Genomic DNA, 23,092 nt, shown 5'->3' with positions numbered 1-23,092 from the left:
CGCCGAGCGGAGGCTCTCTGGGCATTCTGGAGGGCGACTCGGTAGCCGGAAGACATCCAGGCTGGGGCCGCGAAGACCGCTGCGGCGCTGGGCAGCCGTCAGCCTGAACTGGCCGCCGGCATGGCTGAGCGCGCGGCTCTGGAGGAGCTGGTGCGACTGCAGGGAGAGCGCGTGCGAACCCTCAAGCAGCAGAAGGCTGGCACCGACCAGGTTAGCGCTTGGGCATCTGGGACCGCAGGGCCTTGGGAAAGGCCACGGCAGGGCCAGGGAGCATGGATCTGAAGCCAGGGTGGTCTGGAGACGGCATAGGCTCGTGGGGGAAGGGCTGGGTTGATGGGTAGTTGTTGGGGCGGGCGGGAGGGGGTCGGAGGTGTACTGAAAGAAGTAGAAGTAGGCCCGGGGAAGGAGATCTACCCCAGATCCTGGAGAGGGAGGAGATTCATCAGTGGCCGGGAGTGGCAGATAGATGGCCCAGCGCCTTGCCTCCATTCTTTACACAGATCGAGGAGGAGGTGGCAAAACTCCTGATGCTGAAGGCGCAGCTGGGCCACGATGAAGGGAAACAGAAGTTTGTGCTCAAGACCCCCAAGGTAAATCTTATCCCCTCCCCAACCCCGGCCCCATCCACAGGGGCCCATTCTTTTTACTCCGAACCGGATGGCTGAGGATAATCTGAAATGTTGCCAAAGAAACAGCACTGGGTGTGCGGTTAGGCTGGCTTTCACCTGAGTGGGCCTGGGATGGCAGAAACTAGGGGGAGGGGACAGTGGTGGCCGACACTGAGCCAGCTGGTGCCCAGGGAATCTGCCTACCGTTGCTACTCCTTTCAATCAGCAGAAAAATTTCGAACACTTACTATGTGCCTAGCACCGTATACCAACTCTGAATTTACCTTGGTGAACGTTACAGATAGGCTGTACTCAACGGAACTCACATTTTATTGAAGAAGCCCAAACAAGTAATTATATACCCACACATGGATATATAATTGCAAAGGTCTACCATCCTTATGTTGACAGCCTGCTTTTTAAGGCTCCTAAGTTCATTGAGCTGTACCTTTTTACACACAATTCATTTTCAGAAGTTAAAGAGACAGTGTACAACCCCAAGGTGGTGACCATCAAATTACTGGGAGACTATATGATAAATTGATGTGGGCCTTACCAAGACTGGGTAATCAATCTTAATTAACATCACTCAATTTAAAAAGTAGGACAACCAGACATGTTTTTCTTGGTGTGATGCAATAGGAAGTACACAGCACCACCTATGAAATATTATTGCCAAGAGAAATTGAATCTGAGTCAAAGCAGGCCTTTTTACCCAACTGCCAGCATATAGGAAATAGGGGAGATGAAAGAATATGTTAAATATCATCTCAAGGATATCATTGGCCAAATCTAGACCATGAAAAATTCTTTGGGGAAAAAAATGACCCAATTTCCTCAAAAAATAAATGTAGAGTACATTTTAAAAAGCAAACTGTAGTAAGCAGACCTGAGATATATCAACCAAATACAATACATAGGCTACATTTAGAATCTGATTCAAATACCTAAAAAAAAAAAAAAATCAAGCCCATTGTCATTAAGACTATCCCAGCTCATAGTGACTAGATAGGGGTCCCCATTATTGTAAATCTTTATAGAAGAAGCTTCATCTTTCTCGTGAGGAGTGAGTAGCAGCTTGAACTGCTACCCTTGTAGTTAGTAGCCCAATGCCTAACCCACGGTGCCACAAGCCAACCCCACAAGATATTCTGGAGGCAATCAGGGAAAATTGAGCATGGTTTAGGCATTAAATTATATTAAAAGACTTTCTGTTAAGTTTTGTTGATGGTAGTAAAAGTTTTTAAGCCCGTGTATATTAGAGACTCATATGGAAGTACTTATGTGTAAGATGATAGGATGCCTTAGAATTATTTTTAAATACTCCAGAAAATAAAACAAAACTAGGTTGTTGAATGCGTTCATGGTGAGCCACTATACTTTTCTTTCTAGTGTATATTTGAAAATTCCCATGATAAGGTGATGGAAGAAATTGAGATTATACTGGAGAGCTGATAGCCACATTACGTGTTGGAACACATTTCCCCGTGTCTGATTTATTTTAACAGCGCTATTCTGAAGATCGTTTGACCTTGAAGCCCGCTTAAAAGAGTCTTGTGCCATGAGCTGATCTTATTTTACCAGGCTGGCATTTGCACTGGCGGTGCAATTGTACTGAAAGACGAGATTTCACTTTCTGAATCATGCCTCCCAAGTACTCTCCTTTTTCATAGTCTGTGTGGTGAGATGTGAGATAGACACGCGGCACTTCTGCTGCGTTCCAACGTGGGGAGAGCGCTTGTGCCACGAGGCGAGGTATAAGCTGACCTAGTGAGGTGCTTTCCCCACGGAGCGCCACTTGTATACGGAAGAACAATTGACGGTCAAACTGTGGTTTTTCTGACTTGGCTATTTGACAGATGTCTTAACAAAAATGATCCAAGTGAGTTGATCACCTCAAAGGAAGCACCGGACAGTGTGTGCTTCCTCTAATGAAATGCAAACTTGGGGTGAAAGTGAGAAATGTAGGAAACATGTATCCTCCACTGTGAGCTTGGGCAGCTTCCTAATCCGCGGTGATATTAGCAAATAGCAGTTGCTGATAGTATCTGTAATGAAATGTGCCAGCATTGGGAACATCTGTATAGCTGTTGAGAGTGAGCCAGTGTTTTCCAAATGACAGATCAGTCATGCTGTAAAGTCATGCATAGGCAAATGATGCCTCCCAAGGGTAAAAATAAACCAATGGAGTTTAATATAGCTGTGTGAAAAGTACACTGAAAAGAGTTTCAGATCCCCGATCGCAATCGGTCTCTTAAAAACTACTACTTGCTTAACCTGTGGTGTCCTAAAGATATATTCACAGTGGCTGAAAACTTTATTAAATGTTCCTCCCTTTCATAATGGCATCTGTGTAAGTCCAGACTTTCTTAAGGTATTCAACCAGAACAACAAAGCACAACAAATGGAATGCAAAAGGCTCATATGAGAACCTAGCTGTCTTCTAGTAAGCCTGATGTTAAAGATTTGTAGAAATGTAAATTAGTGCCACTCACTAATTTTCTTTCTTTTGTTTTGGAAAACAGGTACATTTTATTTAGATGTGATTTAAGTTCACATCTAACTTTAAATTTTCTTTTCTGCTGTAGTTTCTAGTGCAGTAAATATTGCTAGGTACCATCCACTTTGGACTCCTGAGACCATACGGTTTAAGAACTGTGATAGAGTATAAAACCTAGACTGGGAACTCTGATTTGAAAAAAACAGAGTTCTAATTCTGACTGCCATAAACTTACTACGGGGTCTTAAGTAACAACTCTTCTCAATATCCTTTAATGTATCTGTAGAAAACAGAGACAGATTAGAGAACCAGTCATATTAATTAGATGTAAAAAGAACATTTATATTGGGAGAAAAAAGTTGCTTGTAAGATTTGGAATTCAGTTAAGCCATTGGATTGGCTATGAGCCCGTCAGCAGGGAAGTGTGCTCTATTAGGCAGGGAAATACGCTGGTGTCCCAGAGGACTTTTAGAAAAAACTCACAGAAAAGAGTTTTAAGAATTCTAGGAAACAAAAACAAACACATAAAATTAGAAGATTAATAATGGATATTTCCATGCACTGTAAGGAATGTAACCAATGTCACTAACATTTTGGGTAGAAGTTGGTGCATGGGAACCTAATCTGCTGTGTAACCCTGCACCAATAATATAATAAAATATTTTAAAATATCCTTTGAACTTAGGGAACGAAAGTCTAAAGGGGCAAGATCAGGGGTGTCATGTGGCTGGCTGAGGCAAGGCTTCGCAGTGAAGTTCTCATAGGACATGCCTTGCTACCCTCAAAAAATAAGAAGGTGCATTGTGGTAGGGAAAGACATCTCTGCAATTTTCCTGGCCTTTTTATCACCAACGCAGTTTTCAGTTGTCTTACTCACCCACCGCTTCCGTGATTGTCCTATGCCCTTCAAGAAAATCTATCAAGATGAGCCCTTTGGCGTCCCCTGAAACAGTCCCCATAACCTTGGGATCTGACCTCTGTGCCTGAATGCAACTGTCCCGGCAGATCTCCTGAGAAGCCACTGTTTTGATTGAACTTTTATTTTGAAGGCACCTTAAAGGGACAAAACTGAGAAAACTTGACTGTATCCACCTGCTGATTGCAGCAGAAACATGTTTAAACACATGTTGTCTTAAATAAACCTGTGCATGTATGACGTGGAACCTAGTAGCAATGCTTCTTGACTTACCCTAGGTGAAGCCAACCTAAAAAAGGAGAATGGAATTTAGAAAATGATAGGAGATGACCAGGAGAGTTAATAGGGCCACTACCCAGTGCTGCCACAGAAGAAAGACCTCGCAAATTGCTTTAAAAACGAATCCGTTCTCTCAAACACATGGGGTTGCCGGGTGCCGCAGTTCACGCCATGGCAATGGCTTTTAGTTTGGACTTTCATGTGGCTGGCTTTTTGTTTATTTATACTTGCTTTACAACTTCAGTAAAACCTAAGCTTGGTGCAGGATTTGCTGTTCTCATTTTGAAGTCATTCTTTGTGTCCAGAGTGTAGTGTTTTTGCTTGTTTTTAAATCCCACCCCTGGTTCTTTGGCTAATTTTAATTCCCAGGGCACAAGAGACTACAGTCCCCGGCAGATGGCGGTTCGGGAGAAGGTGTTTGAAGTGATCATCAAATGCTTTAAGCGCCATGGCGCAGAAGTAATCGATACCCCTGTATTTGAACTAAAGGTGAGGAGAAATAACACAGTGGGAGGGTAGGTACATGAACAGCAGAGAGGAAGAATACAGAGAGCTCAGCACCAGCAAGAGTAAAAAATATATATTTTTTTCTTACAGCTTTAGTAGACTAGCAGTGTGGATTCCGGGTACTGACTCTAAAGCAGCAGTTCGCATCCTGTGGGTCACGACCCCTTTGGGGGTCGAACGACTTTCACAGGGCTCACCCGATTCATAACAGTAGCAAAATGACAGTTATGAAGTAGCCATGAAGATAATGTTATGGTTGGGGGGTCACCACCACATGAGGAATTGTAGGACAGGGTCGCGGAGGCTCTGAAGGAAGGCGTTCTCAGCTCTGGGAAAAGATCCTTGTCTCTTTGGCTTGTTTCCTGGTTCCTTGGAGATCTGGCTTGGCATCAGTCCCCCTCTCCTCACTTTATTAATCTCTGAGTGTGTGTGTGTGTGTGTGTGTGTGTGTGTGTGTGTGTGTGTGTTTAAAGAGATTAGCTTAAGATACACCCTACACTAATTGTGGTCATTAATATGACAAAGGAAACTCATTCATAAATGGGATTATAACCACAGGCATAGAGGTTAGGATTTGCAACAAAAATTTTTACAGACGCAGTAGTCCTTGCTTCTTACACAGACACAAAAGCATCTTCACCAATAAGAAGGGCATGAGGTCTGCCCTGGAGAGAGAGGCTATGCCTTTTATTCACCGTGGTTGTGGCCAGCGGCTTCCAAAAGAAAGCCCTCGTTAGGAGGGAAGTTATTACCGCGGCTCCTGTCTTTGAATTCCATCACCCCTCTGCTTGAGAGATTTTCTAGGTGCATAGAAGGCTCGTACATATAAAGTACACAACCCATCTTCTGTTGCTTGACTTAGGTTTCTAGTTCCTTGCTTTTAAAAACCAGCTTGGGTTCGTTACTCTCAGCCTCCGAAACATTCTATTGCATTGATGATAAAATCCAACCCCTTTACTTAGGCCGATTGGGCCTTACATTTTCTGGCCACTACCTACCTTTCCCCCCTTATCTCGTGATGGTCTTTGCCTTACACACCCTGACTTACAGTCTTATGTCTATTCATGGAGCGAACTAAGTATGTTTCTATCTCAGGGCCTTTGTTCTTCCTCGTCACTCTTCTTCCTCACCAATCTTTGCATGACTTTAATTTCATATTTCAGCTAATATGCCATTTCTCCAAAAAAATCCCCTTCAACTATCTTGTCTAAAGTAGCCCCTTGGAAAGCAGATGTTTTGAGAATGGTGAGGGCAACAAATGTGCAAATGTGCTTGACACAATGGATGGATGGATGGATTGTGCTAAGAGTTGTGCAAGCCCCCAATAAAATGATTTTAAAAACACACAAAAACCCACTGTGGGGCAATGAAAAGTGAGCTTCAAAATAAATAAAAATAATTCTCCAAAAAAAGTATTCCTTAACTTTATTACATCATCTTGTTTTATTTCCTATCTGAAATATGTTAATTTGTTTCCTCATATTAATGTATTTCCTTTCTCTTCTAAGTATAGAAGGTCCCTGAAGGCATCAACCACTTTTGTCTTGTTAATTGATACACATTCAGTGTTAGAACAAGGTCTGATCATGGGAATTCTGCAGGGTAAATTCCTAGAATTCATAGGAATTGCTGAGTCCAAAGTTAGACCAGTTAGACCAACCAGTTTATGAATGTGTGTGTTTCTACACACGGGAGTTCTCAAAATGTTTAATCTTTGCCATTCTGGTAGGGGAAATATACTTATCACCTTGTTGGATAGATCACCACTGTAATGCTCTTAAGGCATTCTCAGTTTTGACTTTGACATTGTTCAGACCTCGGGCATCATAACAGTATTCATGCTTATTGATCTAGTAACCCACTACTAGAAATTTATCTTCAAGGAAAAAAAAATTTTTAAGTTATGTTTCCAAATATGTAGCATTGGTATAGAGAGCAGAGCAAATTGTAGACACATTGAAGCCCATCATGATAGAGTAGTATATTTTTGCTTCTAAAACAGTGGTTCTCAACCTGTGGGTCGTGACCCCTTTGGGGGTTGAACAACCCTTTCACAGAGGTTCCCAGTTTATAACAGTAGCAAAATTACAGTTATGAAGTAGCAATGAAAATAATTTTATGATTGGGGGGTCACCACAACATGAGGAGATATATTAAAGGGTCGAGGCATTAGGAAGGCTGAGAACCCCTGTGCTAAACTTGCCTTTATAGTTATATTAATAATTCTGACCAAATTTCTTGATATTTCTCCAGGAAACACTGACTGGAAAGTATGGTGAAGACTCTAAGCTTATCTATGACCTGAAGGACCAGGGTGGAGAGCTGTTGTCCCTTCGCTATGATCTCACTGTATCCTTCTAAACTTGGGCTCTTGGCACATTGGATGGATTGGCTCTCACTGGGCTATGGCATTGGGCTAGGGCTATTTTTAGCCTCAGGTTTGGGGACAGGCAGACACAGGTAAGTCTGAGGCCTTTGGCAATCAGAACATAGCTTTAGTAATCTCACAGAACCTGAGTGAGTTATTAGAGCTTTTATTAGAACTCAACTGCAACTAAACCAATAATCTTCTGGTTCCAGAATACTTCTGCTTTGCTCTGTTCAGTAGACATAGTCTTTAGTTGACCAGCAGCACATTTCTCTCATCTCCCAACTATGGCTAAGAACCATCTGCTTTGAGAGCCCAGATAGTGCCCTTTCTCTGCATCTTAGAGTACCAGCTAAGCCCCCTACCATGCTCAGGATAGCTCAGGAGAGGCTAAGAAAGAACCTTATCTTTGTTTTTCACTTGTCCCATGTGATAGCAGAGTTGAATCTTTCCTGATAATTCAGAAATGCAGCTAATCTTATCAGGGATAGTTTAACCCACATAGGGAGGGGTTGGACCTCAGCTTCTGTTGGTTGGTGATAACCAGCTTCCAGACGGGTGGTGATGAGAGAGGCTTTCTCCTTAACCCTTGGCCATCAGGTTCCTTTTGCTCGATATTTGGCAATGAATAAACTGACCAACATTAAGCGCTACCACATAGCGAAGGTATACCGACGGGATAACCCAGCCATGACCCGTGGCCGATACCGGGAATTCTACCAGTGTGTGAGTGTTGGGAAACTGGGGCCTGGTGGGTAACAAGTCCTCCCTCAGACAGCAGGCTCTATTGTCTCCTCATGGTGCCCTCAACAACCTGGATGCCCCAAGGAATGACAACCCTTGGGTTTCTTTGGCATTTCATTACAGATTCCACGACAGTCCTCAGAGGAGGGCATGGCAGAGTTATTATTCCCATTTTACCAATAAGTAAATGAGACCGGCAAGGTGGAGACATCATAGAGCTAAGAGGCAAAATTGGGACTAGAACTCTTGGTCTATCGCTCCTTCAATGAAAGCGCATAGGACAGGATTACAACAGAAGATGGGGAAGTTGAACTTGAAGTGTCAACTTACCCACATTAAGGGCAGAGTTTCTGGATGAGTAGAGAAAATGGCTAAGAACCAAGGATAGATCATTTCCGACAGCAATAAGGAACTGAAGCAGTAGGAAGTGATGCATTTGAAAGGATAGTCTAGAATAGATGGAAAGGTAATGTGGGCTAGGGGGAGGCCCATGAATGCCAGGTTCTCCTTCGGACTGTTGCTTAGCCAGAGAAATAAGTGCATGAACTCTTACAGACACTAGAGTTCCCAGAAGCCATTCCTAAGGTTGAATCCTAAGTATGGTTTAATCCCTCGCCCTGCAGGATTTTGACATTGCTGGCCAATTTGACCCCATGATTCCTGATGCAGAATGCCTGAAAATTATGTGTGAGATCCTGAGTTCACTTCAACTGGGAGACTTTCTGATCAAGGTCAGAGCCAAAGTGGTCTGGGAAGGCAAAGTTGGGCTGGCCCCTTTGAGAAGGTCTTTGTGTAACGAGGCCATGACCCCAAGTGACCAAGGCCTTTAAGGATCAAGTGAAGGAAGGAGATTCTCTGTGTTCCCTGCAGGTGAATGACCGACGCATCCTAGATGGGATGTTTGCCATCTGTGGCGTTCCTGATAGCAAGTTCCGTACCATCTGCTCCTCGGTGGACAAGCTGGACAAGGTATCAACTCAGACCTTGACTCCTCTGTCCCAGATTCGGCCCTCCCCTGAGAAGTTCAAAACAAGTGTGGAGAGAGAGAGGTACCTGCCTCTTCCCAGAGTAAGAGGTAGATAGCCCCAGGCTGTAGGCTGAAGTTTAACTTCCGCCACCAAGAAACTGTCCAGGAGTCTCTGATTAGTATCTGTCTGCAGGTGTCCTGGGAGGAAGTGAAGAATGAGATGGTGGGAGAGAAAGGTCTTGCACCTGAGGTAGCTGACCGCATTGGGGACTACGTGCAGCAACATGGTGAGTAGCAAAACCCGGGCTCCCCAGCATACTCCCACTGCCCTTATTACTCTTTTTTTTTTAATTGGGGGCTCATACAATCTTATCACAATCCATACATACATCAATTGTATAAAGCACATTTTTACATTTGTTGCCCTTATCATTATCAAAACATTTGCTCGCCACTTAAGCTCCTGGCATCAGCTCCTCATTTTCCCCTTCCCTCCCCACTCCCTTCTCCCTCATAAACTCTTGATAATTTATAAATTATTATTTTGTCATATCTTACACTGCCCGACGTCTCCCTTCACCCACTTTTCTATTGTCTGTCCCCCAGGGAGGAGGTTATATGTAGATCCTTGTAATTGGTTCCCCCTTTCCACCCCACCTTCCCTCCACCCTCCTGGTATCACCACTCCCACCACTGGTCCTGAAGGGATCATCTGTCCTGGATTTCCTGTGTTTCCAGTTCCTACCTGTACCAGTGTACATCTTCTGGTCTAGCCAGATTTGTAAGGTAGAATTGGGATCATGATAGTGGGGGGACGGAAGCATTTAGAAACTAAAGGAAAGTCGTATGTTTCATTGTTGCTACACTGCACCCTGATTGGCTCGTGTCCTCCCCGCAACCCTTCTGAAAGGGGATGTCCAGTTGCCTACAGATGGGCTTTGGGTCCACACTCCACACTCCCCCTCATTCTCAATGACATGATTTTTTGTTCTTTGATGCCTGATCCCTGATCCCTTTGATACCTCGTGATCACGCAGGTTGGTGTGCTTCTTCCATGTGGGCTTTGTTGCTTCTGAGCTAGATGGCCGCTTGTTTACCTTCAAGCCTTTAAGACCCCAGATGCTATATCTTTTGATAGCTGGGCACCATCAGCTTTCTTCACCACATTTGCTTATATACCCATTTGTCTTCAGCAATCGGATTGGGGAGGTGAACACGCAATGATAAGATTTTTTGTTCTTTGATGCCTGATAACTAATCCCTTCGGCATCCCATGATCACAGAGGCTGGTGTGTTCTTCCATGTGGGCTTTGTTACTTACTCTTTAAGTTGAACTTTCTGTGAATGTGTATGTATGTAGGAAGGAAGAGTCTGTGCAGGTAGGACAGAGTCCCTACCTTTTTCTTGTCAATTTGACCTATGGCTGTGTCTTCTCAGGTGGGGTATCCCTGGTGGAACAGCTGCTACAGGACCCTAAGCTGTCCCAGAACAAGCAGGCCTTGGAAGGCCTGGGAGACCTGAAGCTGCTGTTTGAGTACCTGACCCTTTTTGACATTGATAATAGGGTGAGTCAAGTTATAGGCCCTTAGCTGAGCTCAGGGGTCCAGGCCCCTTGACCCTCATCTTGTACTGATGATGTCTTATCCCCATAGATCTCCTTTGACCTCAGCCTTGCCAGAGGACTGGACTACTATACTGGGGTGATCTATGAAGCAGTGCTGCTACAGGCCCCAGCCCGGGCAGGAGAGGAGCCCCAGGGTGTGGGCAGTGTGGCTGCTGGTGGGCGCTATGATGGGCTGGTTGGCATGTTTGACCCCAAAGGGCGCAAGGTGCCCTGTGTGGGACTCAGCATTGGTGTGGAGCGGATCTTCTCTATTGTTGAGCAGAGGCTAGAGGTATGTCCTAGAGAGTGGGTTAAAAAAATTCTGGGCAGGTGACAGGATCAGGGCTATCATTGAATTCCAAGGGGACAAATGTATTGCTTTGGTCAAGTATGTGTCTGAGCCCCTGGGATCTCTCAGAGGCCTGCTTTGACTCTCTACCACCTAGAGTCACACTAGGGAGCCCCATGTGACCGTCAGCCCTCCTTTATTGCTATTGCTCTTAATTGGCTGGCTGCTTCCTTTCTCTTTATGGTGGAACCATTTTTGTTTCCTACTTAAAGTCACTTTTCCTACTAGGCTTTGTATGTTGTAAAAACTATCAGTTACTGCCATAACAAATACCACAAGTGGGGGCTTTATTTTGACCAGCCAGATGTACAAATCAGTATGTTTCTGTCGTATATTTGCTGAGAGCAGTCCTATATCCTACTTCTAGCAGCTAAGAAAACTGGGCCTTGGTGGAATGTGCGGAGCTAGACGTAGACTCTGACTCGAGCTTGCTGCCCTGGAGGTTTTGTGAAGGCTAACCCGTGGCGGCTCTGTCTGCCCCCCTCCCAGGCTTTGCAGGAGAAGGTCCGAACCACAGAGACCCAGGTGCTGGTAGCATCCGCACAGAAGAAGCTGCTGGAGGAGAGACTGAAGCTTGTCTCAGAGCTGTGGGATGCTGGGATCAAGGTACAATTCTTTGAATTTTAGGAACAAAAAGAAGTCTAAAGGGGCGACATCATGGCTCTGGGGTAGTTGGAGTAAGGTTTCTCAGTAAAATCCTCATAGGACAGGCCTGGTTAATCGTGTGTGTGTGTGTGTGTGTGTGTGTGTGTGTGTGTGTGTGTGTGTGTATGTAATATGTTTATTGAGCAAAAAAAAAATCATTCACCTAGTATCACAGTAAGCAGTCTATTAACACAGTGGCTGGTTATAGCATTCTCTCTAATGCCAGTTGCTGGCTCAATTATAGGTCAGGCCCTTTGAAATTCAGGATGGATCTTCCTTCCCAGTCACTGAAAATGGTGCTCATAGAAAACTAGGCTCTGCAGGAAGACGCAGAGCAGAAGGATGAGAAAATTCAAGTGGGGGGTTTAATGAAGAGAAGTTTATTGTCTCACTCTTCTGGAGGCTAGAAGTCCAAATCAGGGTAATTTCAGCAGGATCAATTCTGCCCTTGTCATATTTCCTTGGTTCCATAAGTGGCCATGACTGTCCTCTGGCCTTCAAAAAAATCTATCACAATTATCCTGTGGTGCCCCCAAACCAGATCTGCAACCCTGTGCACAGACTTCTCTGTCTCAAACTGGCCATCACGTCTCCTGGAAAGCCACCGTGGCCTTTGAGTGGTCTTTGCTCTCTGGATTATGTTGGAAAATCCAATAATTGTCCCTGATTGTGTATATGATTCATTCCATAAAATTGTTTTCGTTAGCTTCTAGTTTTAAAAACTAATGGGAAGATCAGCTCTTTGAGTTAGCTAAACCTCACGTAACCTTTTGGAGCCCATCAAGCCAAAAGCTTGCTGAGACCGAAATGTTTGCTTATAATTGAGAACGCTAAACCACGTGAGATCCCAGCTTAATTAGCGGTTGTATTAGTGGTTATTCTGTGGTCTTTTATCATTAGTTTCTGGACTTTACCCACAATTTTTCCTTGTTGTTTCCCTCTCTTGGCTCATCTTTGAGGCCTACTTGATCCATTTAAAAACTCTTGTTTTATGTTGGGCAACATTCCCCAAAATTTATTGTTGCAAAGTTTCGTTGCTATCAATGTATCTTAGTGTGTTCGTCTGGCTTGATTAAAGAAACAAACCCATGGACATACATGTGTATAAGAAAGAGCCTTATATAAAAGAGCAAGTGTATATTGAGAAAACATCCTAGCCCAGTGCAGATCAAGTCCATAAGTCTAATATTAGCCCATATTTCGGATACCAGTCCATAAATTCCTCTTCAGACTTATAACACATGCAATGGAAGATCACAGGCCACTTATGGATCTAATGGCAGTGGAAGCATTTCAGCGCTCATGTTGGTCTTCACCTGCTCCAGGGCTCTGGCTCCACCAGTGTAGCTCAGTATGGCTTGTCAACAGGAATACGAAGCTGAGAGAGTGTGCCCCCTCTCAAGGGAGGAAGACAGGAGTTCCAGAATCTTCAGGGGAAGGCCATGCCCACACAAAGGCCTCATTGGCTATGACCTGATTGACAGGTTAGACTCCTCCACCCCTTCAACCAAGTTGACAGGAGATTATGTAACTGCCACACTTAAGTAAGATTCAACTAACTCACTGCCATTGAGTCGATGCCAACTCCTAGCAACTCTATAGGCCAGGGTAGGCTGCCCCTGTGAGTTTCTGAGATTGTAGCTATGGGGATAGACTCATTTTTCTCTAGAGGAGCCCCTTTTGGTTTTGAACAGCTGACCTTGCAGTTAACAGCCCAATGTGTAACCACTACACCACCAGCAATCTTCTAGACCAAGAGAAATATCTTAATGAGATAACATCTGTAGAGACCTATTTGAACCCATTTTGTTTGTGTCCATGTACAAGCGGGAAACTCAGCACTACTTTTTGATATATCTTTTTATAGTGACTCCTATCTTGACTGTGATTTCTTGGCAGAGAGCTAAAAGTAAGGTGCCAACCAGGGCCTGCAGGTGGTTTGGTTTTTCTTGGGCAGCAAAACCCAGCATTCATCTCTGTCCTTGTCGCCCGTAGGCTGAGCTGCTCTACAGGAAGAACCCAAAGTTACTGAATCAATTGCAGTACTGTGAGGAGGCAGGCATTCCACTGGTGGCCATCATCGGAGAGCAGGAACTCAAGGATGGGGTCATCAAGCTCCGTTCAGTGGCTAACAGGGAAGAGGTGAGGTGGGCATGAAGGCTGAGGGAGAGGGAGTGTATTTCATGTTGGCATCCCATGCCCATACACGAGCCGAGAAAGTCTAGTGTAGGACTTACTGGCTCAACACAGCATGTGTTCAGTAATTGTCTGTGACTCTGGTCACGGTAGGGTCAGATCTGTCACTGTGTATACCATGTCTGTTAGGGGCACTGTCTTTCCTGAGGTGTTTGACTGGGTCCTGCTAGGAACTAGGGGAAGGAGTGGGCACACAGGGAGCTGTTGTGTGGAAGATGCTTACATACCTTCTCCCTCCCCCCACCCTGGCCAGGTGGACATCCGAAGAGAAGACCTTGCGCAAGAAATCAAGAAGAGAACAAGCCAGAACCTCTGCATCTGCTGAAATGAACCGCACGAAATAAGACTGGCACCGTTTGAGTCTCCCACAAAACTTCTGTGTGCTCTTCAACAGCTTTGCATATTTCTGAACCAACAGGAAGGGCTGAAGAATGATCAGAGCAGAAGCGTTTTAATGTTATAATTATTTTATTGGTAATCACGGGCAAAATGGCCAGGTGCGCTGCCATGTTTCCAAGAAGGCTCCAGGACCGAATGCAGCCTGTGCGCCTCTCTGGAGGCCCCGCCCCAGATGGGGTGGGGGATGACTTTCCAGAACCAACCGCGGAGGGCCAATAAAATGCTGCCTCAACTACTGCAGCCTGCCTGTGTCATGGAGCCTACGCCTCCTCTCCAACGGGGCCTGGGCCTTCTCGGGTCGTTGTAGTAGTGGAAAGTAGGAAGGGAGCTCTCCCCGGAGCTTTGCCTGCAGCGTCCACCCGGTGCCATTTTGTGAGCCACTTAGGAGGTGGGGCGGTGTGGAGTCGCCCATTAGTTCATAGCTTTCATCTGCGCTCCGAGGGCCCAAGGCGCACGTGCGGTGGGTCTCCCCACCCCCTGAGGGGCGGGGTCGTGCTCAGAACCAATGGGAGCCTGGGGGGATGGAGGGACGGGAAACTTCCAGAGGCTGATAGGGGGAGGAAGTTCTTAGGAGGGGTACAGTCTAGCCAGCGGGTGAGCCATGCAGTCCAAGCGGGAGTGTGAGGTGAGTTATCTGGTTGCGAGGGCTGGCACCTCCCTCCCGCTGGCAGGGCAAGGGGCTTCAGGGGTCCCAGCTGCCTACGCGAGGAGGCGGAGGGGGCCGAGCGGGCACCACTACCCTGCTCTTTCCCTAGCTGTGGTGTGAGAGGGTGAATCCAGAGAACAAGGCGGCGCTGGAGGCATGGGTCAGGGAGACGGGCATCCGACTGGTGCAGGTGAACGGGCAGAGGAAGTATGGCGGGCCACCCCCAGGTACGGTAGCCGCAGCCCCGCGCCCGCCGGGCCCTCCAGCCTGGACGGCCGCGAGCAGCCCCATGGGGGGTGGGGCCTACTCCGAGGGTCCACCATCTAAAATCCCGGATATACAACCCCAGCAAATGGAGTAGCTCGACAGCGCTCCGGCCAGCCCCCCCACCCCCACCCCGTGAGCGACGCCCCGGCTAAGGATGCACCCCTTTGGAGCCAGCTCTGGAACTGGCTCCGTCGTCCAATGATGCTCCGGCTCCCGGAGCAGGCTCCTGGGCTCCGAACCCAGAACGGTGGGAGTGACGGCGCCGCTCCGCCCCCTGCCCTCTCCGCAGGCTGGGTGGGCAGCCCGCCGCCGGCCGGGTCTGAAGTGTTCATAGGGCGGTTGCCCCAGGACGTGTACGAGCACCAGCTGATCCCGCTGTTCCAGCGCGTGGGCCGCTTGTACGAGTTCCGCCTGATGATGACCTTCAGCGGCCTGAACCGCGGCTTCGCCTACGCCCGCTACAGCTCGCGGCGCGGGGCACAGGCCGCCATTGCCACGCTGCACAACCACCTGCTGCGGCCCTCCTGCCCCCTGCTCGTGTGCCGCAGCACCGAGAAGTGCGAGCTGTGCGTGGACGGGCTGCCGCCGAGTCTGAGCCACCACGCGCTGATGCTCGCGCTGCAGCCGCTGAGTGCCGGCCTCCAGGAGGCACTGCTGCTGCCCAGCCCGGGGTCGGCGCCCACGCAGATCGCGCTGCTCAAGTTCAGCTCGCACCGTGCAGCTGCCATGGCCAAAAAGGCCCTAGTGGAAGGTACGGCATTTGAGACTGCGGAGGCCGCTCGGCGCCAAGCCTGAGGGCGCTTAACACACCTCAGCACAGATTTGCAAAATTCAAAGGGTCCGGTCTAGCAAGCCAGATTTTGCCACTTTATATTGTTGCCAGTTGACATTATCAACTGCCAGTTAATCCGGAACTACCGCTTTTTTTAAACTGCAATGAAATGTAGCTCTGTCTCCTCCCTCCTTAGAACTGTTAATGAATGGACTAGCCCAAAGCAGTCCGTATTTTCCTCCGCGGTTAAAACCTTCCTCACACAGGTGAGAATGAGGTAATTTAGGACCTGGCACTTAGCACATTCCCTGACTCACTGTAAACACTCTGCCCTTTGGGGAAGTACGCCATTGTGATGGTAATGAAGTAGGCTAGCCAGAGCCTTGGCTCAAAGGGAACTTGGCAACCTTACACCTTGTTTACAAACAAAGACTAGGAGACCTGGAGATGTTAATCTGCCTGAGATCACAAAGTGGGAATGAGGAATTGAAGCCAAGCCCCAGCGTGAGACTCCACAGGGTCTCAGGCCCAGGGTTTAGATGTGCCCTTGTCCCCTGCCCTTTATCTTACAGGACAGTCATGCCTCAGTGGAGAGCAGGTGACGGTGGAGTGGCTCAAGCCAGACATGAAGCAGCGACTCCGTCAGCTCTCAGGCCCCTCACTGCAGTGTCTACAGCCAGACAGAAGCTCCTTGGCCGTGGCCAAGGATAAGCTAGGGCCTCAAGGGGCCCGGGCTGCCCTGCAGCTGCTGTGCCATAGGATGAAGCTGGGCAGCCCTGTGTTCCTCACCAAGTGCTTGGGCATCGGCCCTGCTGGCTGGCACCGTTTCTGGTACCAAGTGGTGATCCCAGGGCATGCAGTGCCCTTCAGTGGCCTCATTTGGGTTGTGCTGGCCCAAAATGGGCAAGATGGGCACCAGGTGGCCAAGGAAGCCGTGTCCGCAAGGCTGCTGGTGGCACTGAGTGAGTCCAGGGCCAGCCTTCCGTACTCTGCTGAGGCAGGTACCATGTTTAAGCAGTGACCCATCCTTTCTCCTGTCCACAGGCAGCCTAGCCGAGGCAGAGTCTGTGTCAGTCCTCAGCCCAGCAGGCCTGGGTGGCTACCATCAAAGCCCAAAGGAGGGAGGGGTATGGGCCTTGCCCCAGGCCTGATGCATATTCTCTGCTGGGGCAGAGCCCCATAGTACCTGTGGGAAGGGGAGGGGCAGCTCAAGTTTAGCTAAATTACGGTGAGAAACCTGGTCCTCCTCCCATCAAGGGTCTAACCTGACTTCTGAGGTCTCTTAGCAGTCCTGTGTAACACACCCTCCCTCCCACTCCCCAACAGCGTAGCATGAATCTTAAACATTTTCTTAATCTGTCACTGGTTCATTTTTATTTAGGGGCTTGCTGAGCCAAAGAATCCAAAACCTGCCCCCACTGCCTGGCGTTCTGATTTTGGTTTATGTATAGTTCTAAGGTTTTCTATGCAGGTTGTATTTATATTAAACCCCTGGTTGGTGTTTCTTGTGTCTGTGCTGTCTTGCCCCAGCTGAGAGCTTGTCTTCCTCCCAATGACAGAGTGAGCAACTAGTACCTCCACAGCACGGGCCTGAGCCGGGTCTCTGCACCTTCCGGAGTTGCAGAAGAAAAAAGAAAAATCTTTTAAAAATCCATTTTGAGTCAGTTCTGACTCTTGGTGACCCCGTGCCTTCAAGAGTCACTGCTCCTTTGGCTCTTCTGGGCTGCCATCTTTACAGAAGAGTTCCAGGCTTTTCTTCCGCAGCACCACAAAGTGGGTAGGCACTGTCCACATACAGGCTCATGGGATCCACCCTGCTGAGGGAGCGCTGGTCCTGAGGTGGCACATCCCCTCAGTCACTGTCCTCATTCTCCTCCTCTCGCAAAGTCCTGGAATCTTCTTCCTCCCTCAGCCCTGCAAAGAAGTCATCGGGGCTCCAGGCCTTGCTGCTCAGGGCCCGCAATGGTCCTCCCTTTTTCTTGCGCTGACGGTAGTCGTTCACCACCATAGCCTGCAGCTGTGCCATGTCCCAGAATTTGAGGCGCTGGTCGTGACCACTGCTGGCCAGGAATCGGCCACAGTGGGAGAGAGCCAGGTTCTCCACAGGCTCCCCAGCATGCTGGCCGATACTGCCAACCACTCTGTTCGGTAGAATGTTCACAGCCCTGGGGAAGGGGATGGGGGGAAGAGTGTTGATGTACTGGCTGGTTTGGGTCATCTTGCCCTTCAGGAACCAGAGGGTCCTCCCGGCTCCCCTCACCTGATGACTCCGTCGGTGGAGCCCGTACACAGTAGACTCTCAGTGACAGGGACCATGCAGTCAATGGACTCTGCTCTCAGGGCAAAGCGGTCGCTCGTGGCCCCAAAGCCATCCCAGTTGAAGAGGTAGATGGTGCCTTCACTGGAGCCGCAGGCCACCTTCTTCCCACACTTCCAGGGAGAAAGGGAAAACAGTCTGTGGAGCCACATGGGGCCAAGCCTCTAGCACCCCACCCCCACCTCCCAGAGGATCCAGCTGTACCTTCATGAGGGTGACAGAAGTCAGGTCTCCAGACTGAGGCTCTGAAAGCAGCTCAAACCGGCGCCGCTTAATATTGAAAACACCAAGGCAACTGTCCCCACTGTGGAGAGCAACGCAATGCACTAAGCGTGACCAGAACATCCCTTTGAGGGAGACATGTAACAGGAGGAGGCAGTGCTAAGTTGTACCTGGCTGTTAGCAGCAGCTTCTTAGCTGGGTCCAGAGCCATGTCAGCAATGTATTCCTCATGCTGCCGCATATCCATCAAGGGGGCCTCCTTCCGTTGGTCCCAGAGGCGGACACCACCTGTGTCGTCCCCGGTAGCCAGCACATTCTCATCCACCAGCAGCAGACTGTTGATAGGTGCACTGAGGACACAGAAGTAAAACCTTTCCAAGCATCTTTATCGCCTTAGGAACCCTCCTGCTCCTCACCACCTATGCACATGCACCCACAGTCGACTGCCCTTACCCATGAGCCTTAGAAATGCGCCTTTCCAGTTGGCCTCGCTCCACATCTAGAATATGGATGGCTTTGTCCTTAGAGACAGTGACAAGTTCTGGGAGGGAAAAGATGCCCAGGTCATGGTGCTATTCACCAGTCCCTTCCCAACACCACACTGCTGGATACCTTCCCACTGCTCACTTTGCCCATCTTCAGAGAAGACCACAGCCCGGCAGGACTTGAGGTGGTGGCCTGAGGACCAGAGCTCCTTCGTTTCTCCCTCTTGGCAGGAATAGGAAAATCTGGTGGGGATAGGATGGGAAGGGAGGCTATGAGAAACCTTAAATCTCCCAGATGGGGACCAACTAGATCATCCTTCTAGCCACCTGGAGTTCCTGCCTGCCCACCTCCAAGCCCATGGTGCTTATCCCATTTTCAATGAGCTTCAAATGTTAGGTCTTTCTTTCAATATACATCAATTCAAAGTGCATTTGTTCTAGGCCTCTTCATGACCTCCTTCCCACCCAACCCCTCTTTCATACTTGAATGCCCAACCTGGAGAAAAGTGTGGGTATGAACCACTGTGGAGGCAGATAACTGGTAAATTCATGACAAGAAGCCAGGCCCAGTAGGTCAAGGTATAAAAACCAGTAAGCTAAGTCTTCAGGTCTGCAAGCGTAAACCACAAATAATTATAGCAATTGTGATCAGGTGCTGAAAAAAAGGGATCAACAGGTGGATCAGCAAGCACCTGATCAGAGAGCTGACAAATTGGAAAGGATTCCTAATGCCTACCTCAGGTCAGACCCTCAAAGGGCCAAAAGTGTCATTAACAGTAAACTCCAAGAGAACAAAACTGGATGTACTGATTTTCCTGTGCCTAACACATGAAAACCCATGCTTAATAAACACCCACAAATTGAATGAATGCTTGTGAAGGGAGAAGAGAGCACTGGAAAGCAAATTAAGTGGGGGGGGGGGTTGGTGGTGGGGTGTGTGTGTGTAAATTAAAATTTTGAAATCACCTGGCTGATATCAATCTCCCTTCTAGGGCAGAGACAAGGAACAGGGAGAGTCTAGTGGCATGGCTGAATCAGAGAGGTTGAGCATGGCTGGAGGCCACATGAGCCACACAGAAGTCTTGAGTTTAATCTTAGGGGCAAAAAAGGTCTCTTCAGATTGGTCATCGGGAGAGAAGTTAGGGGCCCGCCAGAAGGCAGTGACAGAGTAGAGATGGGGAGATCTAAGAAATGTATTCAAGAGCCTTTGAGATATAATACTTGGTGACTGAGGCAAACGGGTGGGGTATGACTGACACTGGACACCAACATTTGCTGAACTGTACTCAAGCACTGTACCACTTTGCGAGATAAGCGTCAGTATTCTCATCTCCAAATGGATTTGGGGCTTCTGTTATCCATAGCCTTCAGCAAACCAGGTGTTCATAATTTAAATTCTGGTGCCATTTCCTCTTTCAGATTTGGATCACAGACTGGTGTGCTTCTTCCATATGACCTTAGTTGATGCCTCACTTAGATGACTACTTATTTGAAGACAAACCCTTAAGACTTCGGACACTTTTTTCTGATAGCCTGGCACCATCTGCTTTTTTTCCTCACACTTTGCTATAGTACCCATATCTTCAGTGATCTCTTCATGAGGGCAAATATAGGTCAACAACTTTTTTTAACATGTGTAATTCAATGACTGATACATTCATGTTGTGCAACCGCTATTGTCAGGTTCCATCAAGTTAACTGCCATTCAGAGCAACCATGATGTACACCAGAACATAACACTGCCATCTGTCTCAACCCGTTGTTATAGCCACGGTGTCAATACAACAGTGAGTGAGCTACTTACCAAGCATGAAGTCCAGGGGAGGCACGTGTTACCACCCTCCAAGGAGCATTCTGGCTGTGCTATTTCTAAAACGGATTTGTTTGTTCTTCTAGCAGCCCATGGTATAGTCTGTATTGCCACCCATTACCACTGTCCCTTTCAGAATTATTCCATGATCAATAGCAAATTCAGTGTCTCCCAAATAGTAGCTCCCTAACCTCTCCTTATAATACAATTAAAAAAATACAAGTAATAAACTTTGGTTTCATGTAAGTTAGATAATACAGTATTTTTTCTTTTATATCTGACATCACTCAGTGTAGTTTTTAAGCTTCATCTATGGCTGAGTTTTATATATATATATATATATATATATATATATATATATATATATATATATATATATATATATATATATATATATATATATATATATATATATATATATATATATAAAATCACTTTGTTTATCCACTCATTTGGTGATGGACATTTACGGCAGGTTGTTTCTACCTTTTAACTATTGTGTAGAATGCTGCCATGCACGCTAGTGAACCACTGAAGGGGTTTGAGTCAAGGAAGTCATCAGATGTCTGCTTGTGAAAGATTACAGGGGGATTAGAGGGAAAATATAGGGCCCTGCTGAACCTGTCCTAGCAATCCCGTGTGAAACAGAATTGACCTTAGACTCTCTCTTGCCCTGCTTCAGACTCTGCTAGGATATTCCAGAAACGCTGGCTTCCTTTCAGTGCTCGTAAAATATTTCTATTCGGTGTTTTACTGAAAAGAAGTCCTAGTGACAACGTGGTTAAAGTTCTTGCAACTAATTGAAAGGTCAACGGTTCGAACCTACCAGCCACTCAGGAAGAAAGCTGTGGCAGTCCACGTCCTTGGATATTTACGGCCTTGTAAACTTTAAGGAGCAGCTCGACCCTGTTTTATAAAGTCGCTCGGGGTAGGAATCGACTGGCCGGGCACGGACTTTGATTTTGTTTCACTGGAAGCCAAATGTCATTGAAAGTATCGGGGTTCTTTGGTCTTGAAAGCTTCCGCGCCCCAGCTCCATGCGCAGGGGTTCTCCAGGACCTCCCGGGAGCCCCGCGCGCGCCCACCCGGCCCCGGCCCCGGCCCCGGCCCGGTCTCGCACTCACACGAACACGTCCCCGTCCACATCGCCCGCGGCCACTATGTCGCGCGCGGGATGGAACGCCAGGCCGCTGGCCGGCGCATCCAACACGATGTCGTCCGGGGTGTCGCGGGGCCGGGCCGGCGCCGCCGCCGAGTCCCGGTCTTCCCCGTCGCTGCCGCGCTCGGCAGGCGCCTCTTCCCGCGCGACTTCCATGCTCCGGGAGCAGCAGCAGCAGCCCCGGGGGGCGGGGCGACAGCGAGGGCGGAGCCGGAAACGGCGCGGGGAGCTTCCGTCGCCCGGAAGTGACGCGCGCTCAGCTGCAGAAGGGGCGAGCTAGGCCTGCGCTCCCGAGGGTTGAGGCCGGCGTATCCTGCTGGGACCGGTGTTGGGTTGGGCTGGCTTTCGTGACCTTCCGCCCTTCCCCGTAATGTGGGGAGCGTAGGCGTCTCTCCCCCACTCTCTGCCATCCTGGGCGTTGCATGTGCTCTTCCTCGTCCTGAAAGAGGACGTCATGCTGTTGGAATAGGAGAGAAGGACGCCTAGCATTCGGGGCGTCTTGAAACCCCAGGTCGTGAAGGGAATCAGGAGGCAGCCAAAGGCCACGCTGTGAGAAGACAGTATGTGGCGTCGTGGACGCCAGGCGACTCACCACACGCTCAAGCTGCTGCCACTGATCCTCAATAGCATGGTAGCCAAAGGAACAGGGGACACCCCTTCCTCCTGGTTGGCCCCAGATGCTCAGTTTGCCAGTGCTCAGAGCTGATGAGGAGTTGCTGAACGGCTAAATAGGCACGAGTGGCAGTCTAGACCTTCCAGTTAACAGGCGTTCCACAAAATGAGACATTCTGCAGGGAGGGAGGGAGGGAGGAGCATGTGGCGAGAATCAGTTGTGCTAGGCCTTCTCAAGGAGCTCTGGTGGCACGGTAGGTAACCTGTCGGGCTGCCACCCTCAAGGTCATTAGTTTGAAACCACCAGCTGCTCCAAGGTAGAAAGGTTAGGCTTTCCATTCCACTAAAGATTGGAAACCTACTGGACCACTGCCCTATGGAAGTGTGAGTTTTGTAAGACATGTTATTGCTCACCATTTTTAAGGGCGTTGACAAAAGCCCTTAAGAGACTCAGAGAGGTTCTAAGTCCCACTGTGTATTGCTGCATGTGCCTCACAAAAGCTGTTGTGTGGTATTGGAAATACTTGTCACTGACCAGAGGGTGTTGGTGGCTCCCATAAGGCTTAGTGGTACTTTCCAAAAGGAAATTGTAGTCAAGTCTCAAGTATTCCTAGTAACCATCTAGGTATATCATGAGCCATTTCTCTTGTGACTTTTTCCCTATAACTCTAGAATCAGTTTACTGTCTGAAATTAGCTACTTATGGAACAATTCCATGGAG

General features: G+C 48.1%; 3 protein-coding genes across 3 annotated transcripts; 2 read left to right on the top strand and 1 right to left on the bottom strand.

Annotated features, from left to right (window-relative positions):
• The first annotated feature begins 25 nt into the window (after positions 1–25).
• Positions 26–14,316, top strand: HARS1 (histidyl-tRNA synthetase 1). The gene is made up of 13 exons (XM_075541678.1): positions 26–210; positions 501–590; positions 4,673–4,792; positions 7,064–7,159; positions 7,779–7,904; positions 8,546–8,653; positions 8,793–8,891; positions 9,083–9,176; positions 10,327–10,454; positions 10,542–10,784; positions 11,331–11,447; positions 13,482–13,628; positions 13,936–14,316. The coding sequence occupies exons 1-13, from the start codon at positions 121–123 to the stop codon at positions 14,005–14,007; spliced, it is 1,530 nt and encodes a 509-aa protein (XP_075397793.1). The 5' UTR covers positions 26–120; the 3' UTR covers positions 14,008–14,316.
• Positions 14,317–14,682: 366 nt separating this feature from the next.
• Positions 14,683–17,253, top strand: DND1 (DND microRNA-mediated repression inhibitor 1). Its single transcript, XM_075542697.1, has 4 exons — positions 14,683–14,706; positions 14,837–14,954; positions 15,284–15,745; positions 16,339–17,253. The coding sequence occupies exons 1-4, from the start codon at positions 14,683–14,685 to the stop codon at positions 16,785–16,787; spliced, it is 1,053 nt and encodes a 350-aa protein (XP_075398812.1). The 3' UTR covers positions 16,788–17,253.
• WDR55 (WD repeat domain 55) lies at positions 15,125–21,949 on the bottom strand. Its single transcript, XM_075541681.1, has 7 exons — positions 21,725–21,949; positions 18,933–19,033; positions 18,759–18,846; positions 18,476–18,655; positions 18,288–18,387; positions 18,027–18,196; positions 15,125–17,931 (listed from the first exon to the last, which is right to left on the bottom strand). Exons 1-7 carry the CDS (start codon positions 21,913–21,915, stop codon positions 17,619–17,621), a joined length of 1,143 nt encoding a protein of 380 aa, XP_075397796.1. The 5' UTR covers positions 21,916–21,949; the 3' UTR covers positions 15,125–17,618.
• Positions 21,950–23,092: the final 1,143 nt, after the last annotated feature.

The sequence above is a fragment of the Tenrec ecaudatus genome, chromosome 2 (assembly GCF_050624435.1).
Source record: "Tenrec ecaudatus isolate mTenEca1 chromosome 2, mTenEca1.hap1, whole genome shotgun sequence".
Taxonomy (NCBI): Eukaryota; Metazoa; Chordata; class Mammalia; order Afrosoricida; family Tenrecidae; genus Tenrec; species Tenrec ecaudatus.
Note: the sequence above shows the minus strand (reverse complement) of the source record. Positions and strands in the feature narration are given on the sequence as shown.